Source organism: Pristis pectinata, chromosome 24 (genome assembly GCF_009764475.1).
Source record: "Pristis pectinata isolate sPriPec2 chromosome 24, sPriPec2.1.pri, whole genome shotgun sequence".
NCBI classification, from domain to species: domain Eukaryota; kingdom Metazoa; phylum Chordata; class Chondrichthyes; order Rhinopristiformes; family Pristidae; genus Pristis; species Pristis pectinata.
The window spans coordinates 1,923,921-1,943,587 of NC_067428.1; the positions used below are offsets into that span (position 1 = coordinate 1,923,921).

At 54.0% G+C, this 19,667-nt stretch overlaps 3 protein-coding genes across 10 annotated transcripts in view; all 3 read left to right on the forward strand.

Moving 5' to 3' along the window:
* Positions 1–19,667, forward strand: part of si:ch1073-396h14.1 (disintegrin and metalloproteinase domain-containing protein 10) — a 177,162-nt gene that overhangs the window by 83,838 nt on the left and 73,657 nt on the right. The gene's annotated exons all lie outside the window — the stretch shown is intronic.
* Positions 1–19,667, forward strand: part of LOC127582548 (lipoprotein lipase-like) — a 41,064-nt gene that overhangs the window by 5,272 nt on the left and 16,125 nt on the right. For 2 of the 4 annotated variants that reach the window (XM_052037897.1, XM_052037900.1), the window contains exons 2-6: positions 3,477–3,664; positions 5,252–5,431; positions 5,520–5,631; positions 14,273–14,506; positions 17,064–17,306. In XM_052037897.1, the coding sequence (XP_051893857.1) occupies positions 3,477–3,664; positions 5,252–5,431; positions 5,520–5,631; positions 14,273–14,506; positions 17,064–17,306 (957 nt within the window). Of the gene's footprint in view, positions 1–1,636; positions 2,141–3,476; positions 3,665–5,251; positions 5,432–5,519; positions 5,632–14,272; positions 14,507–17,063; positions 17,307–19,667 lie in introns of those variants that run through there. The other 2 variants (XM_052037899.1, XM_052037898.1) reach the window with 2 other exon arrangements.
* Positions 200–19,667, forward strand: part of LOC127582547 (lipoprotein lipase-like) — a 140,591-nt gene continuing 121,123 nt past the window's right edge. The window contains exon 1 of the mRNA XM_052037896.1: positions 200–662. The gene's annotated coding sequence lies outside the window, so the exon portion shown is untranslated. The remainder of the gene's footprint in view (positions 663–19,667) is intronic.

Sequence of the window (19,667 nt, forward strand, 5' to 3'; positions counted from 1 at the left end):
GGGGAGTCAATGTGCTTTAATGATGCTGTGTGTGGCGGTATCAACAATGGGTTATGGGAGTGTTTGTTTGGAGAGATTGGCAGTCTATTATAAAGGTGCTGTGTACAGAGTTCTCCACTGGACTATTGTGGCGGTGGCATCTCTGGAGGGGTTGACTTGGTGTGGATTTGGATTCTGCATATGGAGATACTGACTGTGTTTTATGACGGTGCAGGTTTGTGTATGCATTTGGTGGGAGTGCTGACCAGTGGGCTATGGGGGTGCGGTATGTGGCGATGTTGATAAGTGTGTTATAAGGTGGGCAGTGGAAAAGCTTCCAGGATGTGCTGAAAGCCTCCTAAAAGAAACGAGACACACACCCCCCCACCCACCCACCCACCCCTCCACCGAACCTGTGGCCCACGGCTGCTCAAAGTGCAAAAGTGAGAACCTGGGCTCCGCGCAGCCAGACACCATAGATCTGCATAAGCAGCGGAAGGAGGGTTACCACCTCGCAGACCACCCACCCACCTGCTCCGTCAGGCACCCTCTGTGGAAGGGTCTGTGGGTCCCTCAATGGCCTCAGCAACCACCTCAAAACCAACATCTGGAGTGGGAACAAGCCACCTTCAGTCCCACAGGACCACCTGAGAGGAAGACACGATAGCGTGCAGTGTATGAAGGTATTAGCCGGTGTGTTATGTAGATGCCATGTTTGCAGGTATTGATCAACTTGTTACAAGGAGTATTTATGAGGGTCCAGTCCATGGAGCAGTGAGCTGTGTGTTCTGAGGCTTCAACATGTGGCTCGTTGACCATTGTAGGTGGTAACATATTGGTGTGAATGGGCTGGCTGTGAAAGGAAGCAGAAGGCATATGTGGGTCTTTTTCCGGTATGAGTTGTGTGTCTCAGGCACTGGGTTTTACAATTTATATGAATGATTTGGATGAAGGAATTTTGATGGCATGGGTAGGGAAGTAGTTTGTGAAGAGGACAAAGGGATCCAGATAGATTCAGCGGGTGAGTAATGACCTGGCAAATTGAGTGGAATGTGGGAAATGTGAAATTTGTCCATTTTAACAAGTAATCTAAATGATGGGAGGTTGCAGAGAGCCCAGTGCGTGACTTGCAAAAGCTTGTGTGCAAGCACACACCAGAAAACTAAGGGCATGTTATTGTTATTCTTGGAGGAATTGAAGACAAAAGTTGGGAGGTTGTGCTTCAGTTGTACAGTATAGGGCGTTGGCGAGACCACACGTGAAGTACTTTGGACAGCATCGGCCTCCTTATCTGAGGGATGATTGAATGCATTGGAAGAAGTTCAGAGGCTTACTGGATTGATATCTGGAGTGGGCGGGTTGTCTCATGAGGAGAGTTTGGGCAGGCTGGGCTTGTATTGGCTGGGTTCAGAAGAATGAGGAGGAATTTTATTAAAACACATGATATCTTGAGGGGTCTTGACAGGGTGGTGCAGAGAGGGTATTTCCTCTTGTGGGAGAATATAGAACAAGGGGGTTACTGCTTTTAACAATAAAGGGGTTGATAATTTAAGGTGGGGATGGGTTGAAATAATTTTCTGTGGGTTGTTAAATTCAATAACTCCTCAAAGGGCTATGGAAGCAGAGTCTTTGTATATCTCTAAGGCAGAGGTAGATAGATACTTGATTAACAAGGGAGTGAAGGGTTACAGTGGTAGACTGTGGCATTGAGGTTACAATCGGATTGGCTGAGATCTTCTAAAATGGTGGAGGGGCCTACTCTGAATTCGTACGTTGATCTGAATTGGCTGAGCCACTGAGCCTCCAAGGCCCTCTTGAGCAGTGACTACCAAACATCCGTGTGATTGAAGCTTCTTTAATCCTGAATAGCCGTTCATTGGGATGAGTCCGTGATCTGTTTCCTGACAACTACACTGGGGAAATCATCGACTTCACGTGTACCCTCTCAAAACCTGTAAAACAAAACATGAGATTGCGTCTCATTTCCCTACGCTCCAGTAAGAGTGTAGTAGGTGCAGTCTGCGTGTGCTCTCCATCTCATCGGCCAGTCTGGTAAACCCTTGCTTTCACCTGACTTTCACTAGGCTGTCTTGTTTGGGTACAGAAATGAGCCGCATACACTATCCCAGATGTCGTCCCAACAGGACTCTATGCAATTTGAGTAAGGCATGCCTACTTTACTGCAATACAAATCAATGTTTCATTTGCCTTCCCAATGACTTGCATTACCTGTATTTTAACGTACCTGAGCACCACCATCTCTAGCCTTTCGTCATTTAAAGGTATTTTGCATTTCTGTGTTTCCACCAAAGTGGATAATCTCATTTTTTTTCCCACATCCACAGTAAACCTCCGATAACCTGATATCCCATTATTTGGGTGGTTCGTTATTTGGCTCCCACATTAGTTCAGAGTGTGAGCCAGGGGTCCAGAGTGCAGGTCAGGAGTGCTGCCGGGACCAGGGTCGTGACTTCGGGCCTGGTGTTCAGCCAGAGCCAGGGTCAGGAGCGCTGGGGTCGGGAATGTGGGTAGGTTGCTGCGAGCCAGGGTCTTTGAATGTTTGTAAGGCAGAGATGGATAGATCCTTGCTGAGCAGTGGGGTTGTTGGGGGAGATGGGAGTGTGAAGTTGGGGTTATAACCAGATCTGCAGTGATCTTCTTAAATGGCAGAATTGCCTTGAGGGGCCGAGGGGCCTCCTCCTGATCCTAGTTCATGTGTTATGAGGGAGCAGTGTATAAAAGTATCAGCCATGTGTTTAAGGTACCCAGTGCATGGAGGGGTCAATGGTGCGTTATCACATGTGGTGGTGACTGCTCGGTGTACCGTGAGGGTGGGGCTGCTCTACCCACTAGTGCACTTTCCAGCAGGGATTTGTCTCTCTGCTCCAATGGTGTGATAAACCCCCTCTTATGGGGGTGCTGTAAAGGACCCATTTGGCCCATCTCCATGCTGGTTCTCTACCACAGCAACTTATCAGTTGCACCCACCAGTTCTTTCTGAGGCTCGTGAATATGGAGATATTCAGTGGTCTGTTGTAACGGTGCAACCCCCAGAGGTATCTGATCACCGTGTACAGGGGGTGCTGTGTCTGAAGGTATCGACTCCCTTTGCTCTGATGCTGCTGTTGGACAGAGTTGTTGGCGAACATGTTACAGAGTGTGCAGGGCAGTTCCTCTGTTTGAAGGTACGTGCAATATTTGAATGTACTGAGTCATTGCCTTTGGACAGCATTGAACATGGATGTAAGGGTTAATTGGATGGAGGAGATTTGGTCTTGGGACCATCCCCATGGAAGGGTCTGCCTGGGATCCAGCCACCTTTGATGAACTCTGTTGGGTGTTGATTTAAGCCTTCCCTTGGGTCCCAACCTGTGTCCTTCATGCTCGCCTTTCCACGGGGTGTTAGTGCAATGGCATCCGTCAGAGCTGGCCATGTGTTTGCTGCAGGCTTCTCTGAGGATATTTAGCTAACCTTATTCCTCCACCCTTGCCCCCAGAAGGTGCCCTTGAGCTCCAGACCAACGACATTGAAGATCTGGACCATATTAAAACCCGTTTCTCGCTGCGAAGTCTCTCGGCACCGTCAGAGGATGAGTGTTACATCGTCGCCGGCAACACCGATTCTCTGGCCAAGTGCAGCTTCAACACTAGCAGCAAGACTTTCTTCATCATCCATGGGTGGAGTGTGAGTGCTTTACACTGAGTGTGGACAGCCCGTGTTATCCGAAGCTAGTGCAGCACTAAACGTCTCCAAGGCCCCGTCACACCAGGGTAGATTAGGGGGCAATCTCACCGGGGGAAGGGGTGCTAAGATGGGGAGAAATGATTTCTTGCAGTGACAGAGTGCAGAACGATAACCAGCATCACCTCACACCATCACACAGCAACGTGAGCGAGCGTCGTCCAAAAACATTTCACACCAGGTCACAGACCCTCAGGAAACTGAGCAAACGGGTAATCCGCAGGGTTTGGCGGGAGGGAGGAGGCACCGGGATGCAGAGGGTCCGGCAATGTAGCACCTGGGGCCGGTGTGGAAGGCGCAGTCACCGGTGATGAAGATAAATCCACCGGGGATGCGTGAGCTTGGATCTGGGGCCCTGATCCGAAAATCTAAACATGGCGGCTGGGTGATGCCTGGAGCCATTTCTTGCTGTGAAGGTCAGTGGGTCTCAAATGGGCAAGTGTGGGATTCAACCACAAATTTCAAGGAGATGCTGAGGGACTTTGGTTGGACTGGAGTAATCATGGGATTGAACCAAGGGGTGAAGAGAGGGAGAATGCAGTGGTGTGGGCAGAACAGCCCCCTATGTCCCCAGGGTCCCGACTATCACACATATTTCAGCAGCCACAAGGTTGCTCTGAGCTCTGATTATTTCGCCTGGAAGCTGAGAGATATGCTCTTTTATCACTGCTTTCAAGAACACCACACCATGTTTTACAGGGTTGAAGTATTTAGAAGTGTGGTCCACATTGTGCTGGGGGAAACCAGACAGTCCATTAGTGGACAACATTCTCGTAAACACCAGCACTCCTTGTGGTGGTTGAGGCACTGGTTTTGGCCATGACACGGTGGTGGGGGGGGTGGGTGTGCGCGGTAAGTCTCGGCCCCGGTGGGAACTCTGACAGTGCAGCTCCCCTTCAGTCCTGCACCGAGTGTCAGACCTGGTACTTGGGTTTCTGCACTGGGACTGAAGACCCATCTTCGGACTCCGAGGCAACTCCCTGAGCTGAGGAGGGGTGGGGATTTCCTTCAGGGTGATTCCAAACCACAACATCCCCAGTCCAATGTTTCGCAAACACTCCGGAAAATTCCCCTTGGGAGCTTGAAAACGAGAAGCATCCTGGGTTCTGGCCATAATGTCGCTTGGAATGGATCAGTTCTGACAAAAGTCAGGTTACGGTACATGAGGAGGGTACGAGGTGTAGGAGGAGGGGTTGGACTGAGGAAGGCTGGAGAAAGGGAAGTTGGAGGAAGGGTCACTGAGGGAGGGGTCACTGAGTGAGGAGGGAGGGTCACTGAGGGAGGGGTCAGTGAGTGAGGAGGGAGGGTCACTGAGGGAGTGTAGAGGGAGGGTCACAGTGAGGAGAGCGGGAGGGACATATGAGTTGGGGAAGGGTAGAGGGAGGGTCACTGAGGGAGGGGAGATGAGCTGGTTCAGAGACGCTGGACCCAGTGAGGAGGACGAAGACCCCAGGGTGGGGAGTCTGCCTGCCACCTCCGTCCGGAAGACGCCCTCAGGCAGAGTCTGACTGCTGACTTGTACATTTTCAGGTGAGTGGGATGTTTGAGACCTGGATTGAAAAGATGGTCGTCGCTCTGTACCGGAGTGAGCCTGACGCTAACATCCTCGTTGTGGATTGGCTCAATCGCGCTCACCAGCATTATCCAATCGCAGCCCAGAATACTCGGCTGGTTGGCCAAGACATCGCCAAGCTCATCAACTGGTTGGAGGTGAGAAGTTGAAATGCCGGCTGTTGCCAAGGAAACCTTCCTCATGAACTCTTTTTAAACCAGTGACATTCTTTTGGGCTTCTTATAGAAACGAGAGCGAACTCCAGCTAGCAAGATGCACCTGATTGGATACAGCCTGGGTGCCCACGTGGCTGGCTTTGCAGGGAGTCGTGTCACCAACAAACTCGGCAGGATTACAGGTAATCCCGCAGGAACAGTCCCGTCCCTTCATTGGTGGAGACCGGGAAAAATCTGTGGAAATTTCCTCAGAGAGGAACATTGATAACGTGGCTCGACGTTGGCAGAGAGACAAACAGCAGAGGGCCACACTGAATGGTCGCTTGTCAGGCAGGAGTTAGTGGCGATCCCAGGGAGCGGTGTCAGGGCCTTTGCTACTGACCTGGGCTTGGAGGGCAAACCAAACCTGGCAGCACGGTGAGCTGCGCAGGGGGCCCTGATAGACTGCGGTAGGATACAGACAGGCCAGTGGAGTCACAGAAGCCCGGCAGCTGAAGTTTGGCACAGACAAATACAGTTTGGTAGCAAGAATGAGGAGAGATGACATAGAATAAAGGATCAGTTCTCAAAGGAGCGAGGGGCCTGGGCTATTGTGTGCACAAACCGCAAGGCCGGTGGAGAACGCAGTCAGGAAGACAATGCTGGGACTTGTCAATAGAGGAACAGAGTGTAAATGCAGGGAGGTCATGCTGAACCTTTATAGAACACTGGTCCCGCCTCAGTTACTGTCAAAGACCACTGAACTGCTTTCAAATGTCCGATGGTCAGATAGAACATCGAACACAGAACTTCGAACAGTACAGCACAGGAACAGGCCCTTCAGCCCACCGTGTCTGTGCCAAACATGTTGCCAAATTAAACTAAACCTAACTGCCTGTCCATGATCCACATCTCTCCATTCCCTGCATATTCGTGTGTCAATCTGAATGCCTATTAATCATCATCATCATGTGTGCTTCTACCACCGCCCCTGGCAGCGTGTTCCCGGCACCCACCACTCTCTGTGTAGGCAAAAACTTACCCCACACATCTCCTTTAAACTTTCACCCTCTCACCTTAAAGCTACGCCCTCTAGTATTTGACATTTCTATCTTGGGAAAAAGAGTCCAACTGTCTACCCTATCTCTGCCTCTCATAATTATATAAACCTTTATCAAGTCTTCCCTCAGCCTCCGATGCTCCAGAGAAACCAGTCCAACCTCTTCTTATAGCTAATACTCTCCAATCCAGGCAGCATCCTGGTGAACCTCTTCTGCACCCTCTCCAAAGCCCCCCACATCCTTCCTGTAACGGGGCGCCCAGGACTGCCATGATACTCCAACTGTGCCCTAACCAAAGTTTTGTACAGCTCTAACGTGTTTAAAAACAATGAAAGAGTTAAAATATTATTCAATATTTTTTTAAATTGAATAATTTACCTGTAACACTCAAGTGATACAAGTTAATTAAAAATATTGATACTAAATAACTTAAAGAAAAGCAGACCTCTTGCCTGCATGTATCTTTCCGATCCCATTCAATTGGATAAGGCCACACACATGCAGCAGCCAGTCCTGCCATTCACTGAGGGTGGAGCATAATGTGCCCCTGGCCCCTCTACACTGGGATAAAGACTCTATCTCCCCTATCTAGACACCTCAATTTTAGATGCCGCTATCAGGTCTCCCCTGAGTCTCCGCAGCCCCAGAGAAAGCAATTCAAGTTTGTCCAACCTCTCTTTATAGCTAATACTCTCTAATCCAGGCAGCATCCTGGTGAACCTACACCTTCCCCCTGACCCTGACCCTATGGTACCCGACCATCCCCCCCCACCGACCATGACCCTGTGGTCCCGACCTTCCCCTTGACCCTCTGGTACCTGGCCCCCCTGATCCTGTGGTCCCGACCTTCCCCCTGGCCCTGACCCTGTGGTACTTGACCTTCCCCTGACCCTGTGGTACCTGACCTTCCCCCCTGACCCTGTGGTACCCGACCTTCCCCCTGACCCTGAGCCCTGTGGTACCTGACCTTCCCCCCTGACCCTGTGGTACCTGACCTTCCCCCTGACCCTGAGCCCTGTGGTACCTGACCTTCCCCCCTGACCCTGTGGTACCTGACCTTCCCCTTGACCCTGAGCCCTGTGGTACCTGACCTTCCCCCCTGACCCTGTGGTACCTGACCTTCCCCCTGACCCAGAGCCCTGTGGTACCTGACCTTCCCCCCTGACCCTGTGGTACCTGACCTTCCCCCTGACCCTGAGCCCTGTGGTACCTGACCTTCCCCCTGACCCTGTGGTACCTGACCTTCCCCTTGACCCTGAGCCCTGTGGTACCTGACCTTCCCCCCTGACCCTGTGGTACCTGACCTTCCCCCTGACCCTGAGCCCTGTGGTACCTGACCTTCCCCCCTGACCCTGTGGTACCTGACCTTCCCCCTGACCCTGAGCCCTGTGGTACCTGACCTTCCCCCTGTTTCAGGCTGCCAGGCGTGTGATTATTTAATCTCCCTTCGCTCCCTGTAAACAACAGGACCACACTTGGTGCCTTCTGCCTCTCTGACACCTTGTCCCAACCAGCACTGGAAACAGATGGTCAGATTCTGTATCCTCCCCCATTGTTGTGAGGATTGACCCCAAAATACTTAAACATTTACAAGTCCCCTGCCCACAAACATTTACGTTATCAGAGCAGGGTCCATTTTGTGTGGGCCTAGGGATTTATTGACTTTCAAAGATCATGTTTAATTTGTTCCTGTCCTATACCTCTGGGCATTCTGCGTGCTGGAGATCTGGGTTTCTGACACACGGCTCCTCCGTTTGGGCCTTGCCCCCCTGTGTGGACCCGGACATTCGGGGGCTGTGTGTTTGGGTCCTGCCCCCTTGTGTGGACCTGGACATTCAGGGGCAGTGTGTTTGGGTCCTGCCCCCCATGTGGACCCAGACATTCGGGGCTGTGCGTTTGGGCCTTGCCCCTCCCTGTGTGCACCCGGACATTCGGGGGCTGTGTGTTTCAGAATCCCACCTCCTCACAGTTGAAACACACTGGTCTGGGGATTTGATCACACCTTAACATGGAACACAACACTTCACTGACCATTTTCAGGCCAAATCAGGACATTCCAATGGGACGTCCTGGCCTTGAGACCCCGACGTGATCCGTGTGTCTGGGGTAGATAGGATGGTAACATTCCTTGTGGAGTGTTGGGGCAGAATGTGAACTGTTGGATTGGGCTGCCTGTGGAAGCTGTTCTTTCTTGAAGTACAGTTCTCTTTGCCACAATCCCTGGGTCTGCGGTGAGCTTTGTTTAAGATTACTTCTGAGCTACTTACAGCCGATCTATAAATGCTTTGTTATGATAACAACCTTTGACCCAGAAATACTTGGTGTTTACCATTGTATTACCATAAACTGACGCCCTGTAATATTTGTTGAAAAGTTTTGATTTCAACATTCATTATAACAGAGTCGCAGTCCAAGTGTTCCAATAAGTTCACATGTATCAATCTAAACTATAGAAACTGTTGTGTTTTGGCATAAAATGGGACAGTTTCCTCCAGTAACATTCTAAGTATCTGCTGCGGTGTGGTGTGTGGCATGGAGAGTTGGCAGCCACCCTGCCCTCAGTGCTCACTGATTACTGCAGTCTGCCACTGCTGGTGACCTTGTTCTGCAGAGCGAGCCCTGAACACACCGATAGCTCAGCAACAGTGTCAGTCTCCTGACCTCTCCTTGGCTGATGCCTCTTCCTGTACCAGGGACCCTTTCAGTTCAGGACCCAGGCCCCGTAAACTCTCTGACAGCTGGAGCTTCCCACCTATTTCCTTGTTGCTGTTGTGGTTGGGGGTCTCAAGAAGTGGCCTGGTTTAATCTTCTAATGGCCTCTTGTTGTCCTTCCTCTCTTCTGCCTGTGCCCTGTGGTACAGCCGTGGTGCGGTGGTACACTCTACACCCACCCTGTGGTACAGCTGTGGTGTGGTGGTACACTGTATGCCTGTGGTACAGCTGTGGTGTGATGGTACATTGTACACCTGTACTGTGGTACAGCTGTGGTGTGGTGGTGCATTGTACGCCCGCCCTGTGGTACAGCTGTGGTGCGGTGGTACACCGTATGCCTGTGGTACAGCCGTGGTGCGGTGGTACATTGTACACCTGTACTATGGTACAGCTGTGGTGCGGTGGTACACTGTATGCCTGTGGTACAGTTGTGGTGTGGTGGTACATTGTACACCTGTACTATGGTACAGCCGTGGTGCGGTGGTACACTGTACGCCTGTGGTACAGTTGTGGTGTGGTGGTACATTGTACACCTGTACTATGGTACAGCCGTGGTGCGGTGGTACACTGTATGCCTGTGGTACAGCCGTGGTGCGGTGGTACACTGTCCCTTCGCCAAGTGGTTCAGCCACCACACTGGGATGGGGAGTGATTCAGCTTTTCCTGTTGTGTGTTCCCTGTGTTACACTGCTCCTTCTGCCTGCTGACTCCCACAGGGTTTGTATTCATTGCCCCACTTCTTTGCTTCTGTTGGGATTTTGTCAGTTAACAAGTCATCAGCTCAGGATGTGGACAGTTCCTGAGGCCCACACTTCACCAGGCCAATTGTCTCCACAAACACCCCCTCCATCCTGCATCCTGTAGCCCCACACTGAGCCAATGAATCCCTCAGATCCCTTTACAGCCAACAACTTCAAGCCAGCATGTGTCCAGCATCAAACAATCTGCTGGAGGAACTCAGCGGGTCGAGCGGCGTGTGTGGGAGGGCAGGACTCGTCGATGTTTCAGGTTGAAACCCTGCAGCAGGACTGAGTGGAGAGGTGAGACGGTCAGTATAAAGGGGAGAAGGGGAAACGATGAGAAAGAAGTCTGAGGTTGTTGCTGGACTCAGGAAGGGGTCCAAGGTGGATTGGTGGACTCCTGTCTCACCACAAGCCCCTTCTCTTCTTATACGGGCCATTTCACCTCTCCACTCTCAATCCTAATGCAAGGTTCAGACCTGAAACGTCGACAATTCCTTCCCCACCACCCCCTCCCAACAGATCCTGCTCCACCCGCTGAGTTCCTCCAGCAGATCATGTGTTGCTTCAGATTCCAGCATCTGCAGTCTTCTGTGTCTCTGTGTGTTGAATGTCTCCCTGTTCGCTGAACATCAACTGACAACCTTGAACCCCTCCACTGTCTGACTGTGGAGGGCCACAGTAATTCTCAAAGGCTCAGAATCTCATTGGTAGTCCCGATTCTTTGGAAGGTCTGATGACCAGTTGGTTAATTTCCCTTTCTCTCTCAATGGAGAAAACACTCCTCCTTCCACTCCCTCACTGCCTGGGCAGATCCATGCCTCCGGGTCCCTCGCCCACCCTCCAACACTGGGCCAGCGGTGAACCATGCAATGGAAGGAGCCTGGAGCCTGGAGGCAGTGCCTCATGGAGATGTTCCTCCAGCTTGGAAAGCCGGTACCTGATCCCTCGGCCACTGGGCTCCCTCGCAGCAGCTGAATCTACAACTGAGTCATGTTGCAAGTTTCAGACATGGCTGGTTCCTTCATCTTGGCAATGCTTTGCTCTGACACTTGTGTTGCCATGAGTTGGCACTAGATGGCAGGCATCTCCAATAGAGTCATGGAGCAATGCAGCACGCATACAGGCCCTTCGGCCCAACCAGTCCATGCCGACCACGGTGCCCACACGGCTAGTCCCAATTTCCTGCATTCAGCCCATATCCCTCCAAGCTCTGCCCCTCCATGTACCTATCCAAGTGCTTCTTAAATGATCCTGTTCTACCTGCCTCACCCACTTCCTCTGGCAGCTTGTTCCATGCACTCACCACCCTCGGTGTGAAAAAGTTGCCCCTCAGGTCCCTTTTAAATCTTTCCCCTCTCATCCTCAACCTACGCCCCCTAGTCTTGGACTCCCCTACCCTGGGGAAAAGGCTGTTACTGTCCACCTTATCTCTGCCTCTCATAATTTTAAACACTTCTATAAGGTCGCCCCTCATTCTCTTATGTTCCAAGGAATAAAGACCCAGCCTGGCCAACCTCTCCCTGTAACCCAGGCCCTCGAGTCCTGGCAACATCCTTGTAAATCTTCCCTGCCCTCTTTCCAGTTTAACCACGTCTTTCCTATAACAGGGTGACCAAACTGTACACAGTGCTCCGAGTGTGGCCTCACCAACGACTTGTACAACTGCAACATAACGTCCCAGCTCCTGTACTCAGTGCCCTGACTGATGAAGGCCAGCGTGCTAGACACCTGTCTCACCACCCTGTCTACCCGTGACGGTGTCCTGGTACAGTGTCACTGGGCATTTCTGGGGGGGTGGGGGTGGGGGGTGTTGGTAACTGCAGTGAGGAACAACCTCCCCCACCCTCCTACCCTGCCCACCCCTGACATCAGAGTTATTGCTCACTCCCCACTGCCCCCTTCCCCAGCACAGGCTGTGACCTCGCCTCTCAATGCTGCTTACACTGACCCCAAACTGCCTGACGTCCATTCTCCAGCTGCACGGCTGAGGCTCCTGATCCCAGCCTCTGGAGGCACAGTTTACAGCTCGACAAGCAGACCAGCTGTATCAGCCATTGGTGAGACCACACCTGGAGTTCCGTGTGCAGTCCTGGTTGTCTAGCTGTAGGAAGGATGGCATTAAGCTGGAAAGATGCAGGAACGTTTCACAAGGACGTTACCGGAACTGAGGGCTTCAGTTATAAGGAGAGACCAGATGGGCCGGGACTGTTTCCCTGGAGCAAAGGAGGCTGAGGGATGACCTTATAGAGGTTTATAAAATCCTGAGGGGTGTAGATATGGTGGACGGTCAGTCTTTTTCTTAGAGTGGGGGAGTTAGAGATAATTGGACAGGTCCATGGATGGGAAAGGTTTAGAGGGACAGGGGCCAAATGCAGTTAAATGGGACTGGCTCAGGTAGACATCTTGGTTGGCACAGACATGTTGGGCTGAAGGGCCTGTTTCCATGCTGTATATTTCACCCAACAGCCGGCAATGGGTGGTCACACAGAGCTCAGGTGAGCTGGTGGAGCGAGGATTCTGTGCTGTGACACAGCCTGTTCTGAGCCCTCACCTCTGTCCTTGAACCTTCTGACCTGCTGTCTAACTGCTCTCACTGATACCCCTCCTCCCTACAAACCACCCAGACTGTCCCCCTCCAGCTGGGTTAAACAGGTTGTCTTGAGTGCACCACCCCCCACCGACCCCAGTGACCCTCAGTCCCAGAGTGGGGCAGGGTAACTGAACCCTCCTCCAGGACCTGGTGATGGACGGTGGGGATGTGTGGGCTGGGACGGTTTGTCGGATGGCCAACAGTGGACGTGGAACCCAGACCCAACGGCACTGGACAATAAACAGACTGCCCTCTCCTCCCTGGGACTGAGCTCGGGGATGGGGGTGAGACCACCGCTGTTGTTGGGGGGGATGATGGATTGCAGAGCAATGTTGTCCGGGTGGGGGGGAGAGCAAGAATTGGACACCAGGTGGTGAGTGGGGTTGGGGGCAGTGCAAGGTCAGTGGGGGGATTGGGGTCTCCTGGGGACCGGAGATTTGTGGGGGGTCGTTGGCTGGGGATGGGGTCGTTGGCTGGGGATGGGGTGTGGGATGGGGGTGTTGGCTGGGGATGGGGTGTGGGATGGGAGTGTTGGCTGGGGATGGGGTCGTTGGCTGGGGATGGGGGTGTTGTTTGGGGATGGGGTGTGGGATGGGGGTGTTGGCTGGGGATGGGGGTGTTGGATGGGGGCGACGGCTGGGGATGGGGCGTCGGCTGGGGATGGGGGTGTTGTTTGGGGATGGGGTGTGGGATGGGGGTGTTGGCTGGGGATGGGGGTGTTGGATGGGGGCGACGGCTGGGGATGGGGTGTTGTTGGGATGGAGTGTGGGATGGGGGTGTTGTTGGGATGGGGTGTGGGATGGGGTGTTGTTGGGATGGGGTGTGGGATGGGGGTGTTGTTGGGATGGGGTGTGGGATGGGGGTGTTGTTGGGATGGGGTGTGGGATGGGGTGTTGTTGGGATGGGGTGTTGTTGGGATGGGGTGTTGTTGGGATGGGGTGTGGGATGGGGTGTTGTTGGGATGGGGTGTGGGATGGGGTGTTGTTGGGGATGGGGTGTTGTTGGGATGGAGTGACAGGAAACAAGACGTGGCCGTTGTCTTGTTTCACTTGTTGAAGCACCGGTTGTCGATGGCGTGATGGAAGTGTGTTCTCCACCTGAATTTGCAGGCACCCTGTTCTTGCGTTTTTCACAAATGTGACCATGTTGGTGCTTCTGTGTCCCTCTGACTGTCTCTGGGGTCTGTTGCACGTCAGCAGTTGGCCCTCAGTCCCTCAGTCCAATGTGTGGCTTCATTTGCCGATGATCCTCACGCCTCATCTCATTAAACAGCTCTCGTTTCTTGAACCAATATTACAACCTCTTGTCTTTTTTAATCTTTGTCTGAAGACTCCAGGAACCTTGAGCTGCTGTGGTTTCCCTCGCTAAGGTCGATGGTGCGACCCCGCTGTGCGAGTGTCCTCAATAATTCCACCCTGCTTCCAGCCCCCTCGCATTAAGGTGGCAACACGTCACAGGGCAGAGACGCGAGGTGGCGCGTGTGCCCTGTGACTGTCTGTGTGTAAGGTGGGGCAGGAGAGCAGAGCCCCAAGTAGGGTCTTCCACCACTCCAAGCAAACACCTCCCCCTGTGACTGATTTTCCAGGGAGGAGGCCTCGTCCCTCCTCAACCCCACCCTCCATCCACTGCCTGATCCGAATAGGTCACGGGTCCACTGTACAATGTGGTAACTGCTAATGTAGAACGGCAAACTCTGAAACAGATGGCCCCATTGGTGTGTGTCGGTGCTTCCTTCCAGGGCTGGACCCAGCGGGGCCAGTGTTTGAGGGGCTCCATGCTCAGGAACGGCTTTCCCCTGACGATGCCACTTTTGTTGATGTTCTCCACACCTTCACCCGGGAGTCTCTGGGGATGAGCATTGGGATTCGGCAGCCTGTGGGCCACGTTGACATCTACCCAAATGGAGGCAGCTTCCAGCCGGGCTGTGACCTACAGAAGGCCGTCAACAACATTGCCATGTACGGCATTTACGGTAAGAGCAAGGGGCACGGTGGCTGATACCTTCTCTGGGGCATTGGGTGTCAGCAGGCAGAAGGGCAGGGGCTCATGGGTGAGGTGTTGTGAGTGGGGAAGCTGGGGGCCATTCTCCTTGGGCCAGGGAAGGTGAAGGCAAGGTCTGATGGAGGAGCTTTGATATGAGGAGAAAATATTTCCAATGGCAACAGAAGGAAACGGAGGACAGAGGTTCAGGGTGATGGTCAAAGGAGCCAGGTGGATGGGAAGGCTGGACACGCGGTGAGTGTGTGTGGTCTGAACTACATTCTCTGAAAGTAAAATCGTCGGATTCAAAAGTGAGCTGGAGGAAGTATTTGCAGGAGTCAAATGGCCTCCTCCTGTATAAGGAAGGTCTCTCACTTTGATTGTAGATGAAATAACTGCCCCAATAATGTGGTGTCTGCACTGGGTGAGGTGCAGGGTCCATGCAGAACTCCTCCTTCAGGTTCCACTGCACAGCAGCTGATTGGCTCGGTCTGTCTTCGGGACAAGCCCCTAGTCCTAGTGACCACACTACACCCACTCCAGGCAGACATAACAGGGACCAAAACTGCACAAAGCACAGCCCTGTAACCCAGCTGATGGACCTGTTCACCCTCCCCCCTTGCAGCAGAGGCCAAGGTACCCGTTGGTCACCATCTCTCCATGTTCACTTGCCACATCTCATGAACCTCACGCCACGAATCCTCTTTGCAGACAGATGAGTTTCTCACCATTTAATGAGCATTCTGTCTTCTCTCCCGACCTGGCTGTGTGACCCCTCCTGTTCCCAGAGTGTTCTCCATCTGCAACCACCTTCCTCGCACCTCCTCACAACTCGCTTGGTATCATCAGCAAACTTGGACACATTGGGATCTATCACCAAAGTCATGAACAAGAGGCTGCTCCTGGTGACATCCCACCCACAACGGTCTCTGTCCCCAACCAACCCTCTATTTGTGATCATTTTGCCATCCCAAGGAATCCCCACTTTGTATAACGAATGTTCACCGAGTGCCTTTTGAACATGCAGGTGCCCACGGTCCTGTTGAATCAGCAGCTGGGATACCATGAGGGTGGCGTGGGCTCCACAGTGAGATGGTGAGCGTGGCCAGGTCTGGCTGGTAGGGACTGTTTGGGGGAGGGGGTCCATCTTCAGGTTCTCTAGGGGGCTGTGCAGAGCTCCGAGACCACCCCCTCCTCTGGAGGCCGTGTGGGCTTTGCCCCCAACTATTGTCTCACCCCGTGGGTGTGGGACACAGGGCAGTCCGACCCGCACCAGTTGCAGCTCTGGTCCCCACAGGGGTGGCTGGCTGTCGTTGGTCAGCAGCGAGGTGTCCCATCAGCAGACCCTGCCCCCAGTGGTCGGTTGCTGCAGTGTGCACCATCCACAAAATGTTCCGCACTCACTCACCCCGGCTGCTCTGACAGCACCTCCCAAACCCCGACCTGTAGGGCCGAGCCGGACAAAGGCAGGGGAACGTCACCTCCTGCATGTTCCCCTCCACCTCGCACACCACCCTAATCTGGAGGTCTATTGACCCTGGGTTGAACCCCTGCGACTCCCTCCCCAACAGCACTGTGGGAGAACTGCAGAGGTTCACCACCAGCAGTTAGGGGTGAACAATAAATGTTATCCCACGTCCCAGAAACTGAGAAAAGAAAGATCCCCTCGGCACTGAAAGTGTGACCTTCCAAACCCTTCCAGCTCCTTCCGTCTTTACACCTTGGGTCAGCATGTTGTTGGGTTTCACCTCAGTGGTGCGGGTAACTGTGTCCGTCAGACATGATCTGATGTATTGGTGGAAACTGCCCCTACGTGTAACAGTTCAAAACACCAGGATGGTTCACTGGTCTACTGTTACCCCAGTGAGGGCAGGAACAGGAGGGGACTGGTCTGTTGTTACCCTGGTTGTGAGTGGGGGAAATGGGAGGGATTGGTCCATTGTCACCCCTACTGGGGGAAGGTGATTGGTCGGTGGTCACCCGAGTGGTGAGGGGTTGTTGTGAGTAATGGGGCAGGTGGTGTGAGGAGGCACAGCCCGTGGGTCACCACGAGAGCCGTGTGGTTCTGGCCGGATGGTTACCGGGGTGGGTGGCGTGATGTACGCAGGCGTGGGTCACCGCGTCTTGGGGTGGGTGGCGTGACATACACGGGCGTGGGTCACCGTCTCTCGGGGTGGGTGGCGTGATGTACCCGGGCGTGGGTCACCGTGTCTCGGGGTGGGTGTCGTGATGTACCCGGGCGTGGGTCACCCTGTCTCGGGGTGGGTGGCGTGATGTACGCGGGAGTGGGTCACCGTGTCTCGGGGTGCGTGGGGTGATGTACGCGGGCGTGGGTCACCGTGTCTCGGGGTGCGTGGGGTGATGTACGCGGGCGTGGGTCACCAGGTCTCGGGGTGGGTGGCGTGATGTACGCGGGCGTGGGTCACCGTGTCTCGGGGTGGGTGGCGTGATGTACGCGGGCGTGGGTCACCAGGTCTCGGGGTGTGTGGTGTGATGTACGCAGGCGTGGGTCACCAGGTCTCGGTCACCAGGTCTCTGTCACCCTGCAGCGTTCTCGGAAGCTGTAAAGTGTGAGCACGAGCGATCGATCCACCTCTTCATCGACTCCCTGCTGCACGAAGACCAGCCATGCATCGCGTTCCGCTGCGGCAGCCACCAGTCCTTCGAAAAAGGGATGTGTCTGAATTGCCGCAAGAATCGGTGCAACGCCCTGGGCTACAGCGTGACTCGGGTCCACACCAGGAGGGTCAGCAGGATGTACCTGAAGACCAGGGCGGAGATGCCTTTCCGAGGTAGGGCTGGAGGCACGGGTTCTCTCTGAGGGAGGGGCTGGGGTGGGGGGGTTCCCTCTGAGGGAGAGGCTGGGGTGGGGGGGTTCCCTCTGACGGAGGGGCTGAGGTGGGGGGTTCTCTCTGGGGGAGGGGCCATGGTGGGGGGTTCTCTCTGGGGGAGGGGTTGGGGGTTCTGTCTGAGAGAGGGGCCGGGGTGGGGGCCAGAGTCGGGGTTCTCTCTGATGTGGGGGCTGGTGTGGAGGGGCCTATATTTAGTCATTCATCACTCAGCCTTTTCAGGCCTGGGATCCACAGCAGGGAAGCCGTGGTGTCCCGGCTGGTCGAGGGGTCGGTATTGGTGAGTGGGAGAGGAACTGTGGGCAGGCAGAGTTTATCAGAAGGGTTCACCGACTGGGTTGCAGGGAGAGAGGTTTCAGTGTGAGGTGGGGCAGTGTGTGAGGTTTCAGCGGTGAGGTGGGGCTGGGGAGGTGGGGTAGTGTGTGAGAGCAGAGCCAACGCAGGTCACATCTGTTTCAGACTGGGAGTGGAGAGGGAAGTCCCCCCCGTAGTGAGGGGCAGGCACGGGTTTACGGTTGGGGTGGGACGTGGGGTTGAACATAGAACATAGAACAATTACAGCACAAAGCTGTGCCGAACATGTCCCTACCCTAGAAATTACTAGGCTTACCCATAGCCCTCTATTTTACTCAGCTCCATGTACCTATCTAACAGTCTCTTAAATGACCCTATCGTATCAGCCTCCACCACCGTTGCGGGCAGCCCATTCCACACACTCACCACTCTCTGAGTAAAAAACTTACCCCTGACATCTCCTCTATATCTACTCCCCAGCACCTTAAACCTGTGTCCTCTTGTGGCCACCAATTCAGCCCTGGGGAAAAGCCTCTGACTATCTGCCTGATCAATGCCTCTCATCATTTTATATACCTCTATCAGGTCCCCCCTCATCCTCCATCTCTCCAAGGAGAAAAGGCCGAGTTCCCTCAACCTGCTTTCATAAGGCATGCTCCGCATTCCAGGCAGCATCCTTGTAAATCTCCTCTGCACCCTCTCTATGGCTTCCACATCCTTCCTGTAGTGAGGTGACCAGAACTGAGCACAGTACTCCAAGTGGGGTCTGACCAGGGTCCTATATAGCTGCAACAATACCTCTCGGCTCCTAAATTCAATTCCCCGATTGATGAAGGACAATACACCATATGCCTTCTTAACCAGAGTCAACCTGCGCAGCCACTTTGAGCGTCCTATGGACTCGGACCCCAAGATCCCTCTGATCCTCCACACTGTCAAGAGTCCTACCATTAATACTATATTCTGGAGGGATTTTGTTTTACTCAGAGGTGATGATGTGGAACTCACTGGAACGTCCCCCACCCCCAGACCCCCAGCCTCCTGTCAGTGTGGAGTCAGGGCAGGTCCACACCTCGCACCTGGTCATCCTGGGCCACCCAACCGCTGACATCATCATGGACCAATGCTGATGGGCAGGGACCCCAGGGCATTATAACTTCCCCACCCCCCCCACCAGCCCAAACCCCCCTGCCTGGTGTCTGAGGTGGTAGGGGTTTAAGTCCTCTGCACGTCTCACTCTCTGTCCCATGACAAGGAACCCTTCTCCTCACTGAGACTGACCCAGGACACTCCCAGCCCTCCTCTCACAATTGACCCCAGTGTGACCTTCACACCACAGGTCTGCACCACCTCCCCCAACCCCACCTCTGTAACATCACCTCGATCCTGCTTCAACATCTCCCCCAGGCCTCGCTCCCCTCCCTCTGCCATACCTCCCGGCCCGGCACCTGTTGTGGGGGGGCGGGCAAAGTTTCAGGGCTGGTAGGTCAGCAACCTTGTCCATAGGCCATCGCACCATGGCAACGTCCACTGAAACTCTAAGGATGGAGGCGAGGGAGCTCAATCGGCCTCAACCCGTATGGTTCACATGTCCTCCGGAGCAGGAGAGCTGCCAACCCCAATCCCACAGGAGGATGACTCCCAGCTGGCCCCTGACGTGCTCAGGGAAATGGCCATAGTTGTTGGCCCGGGTGTGAGTGGATAGCCACACCCCTCCAAGTCCTGGGCCGTCGTTCCCTCCTCAGGTTATCACTCCTGCCTCTGCCTGCGTCCTCAGCTGCCAAGCCCCTGTGTTGTGGAATTCCCTCCCCAGACCTCTCCTTCCCAGCATCCTGAAGGCCAGCTGTCCGACCAAGCCTCTGCTAACCTTTTGCCACATGTAGCTTGGTTCAGAGTGTTCCTGTGAAATGCCCTAATGGGCAAACCCACTGAGCAGCTGGGAGATGGGGAGACGTGCTGAGGGCACAGAGTGAGAGGGCAGGGAATGTTGGATGAACAGTCCACACACAC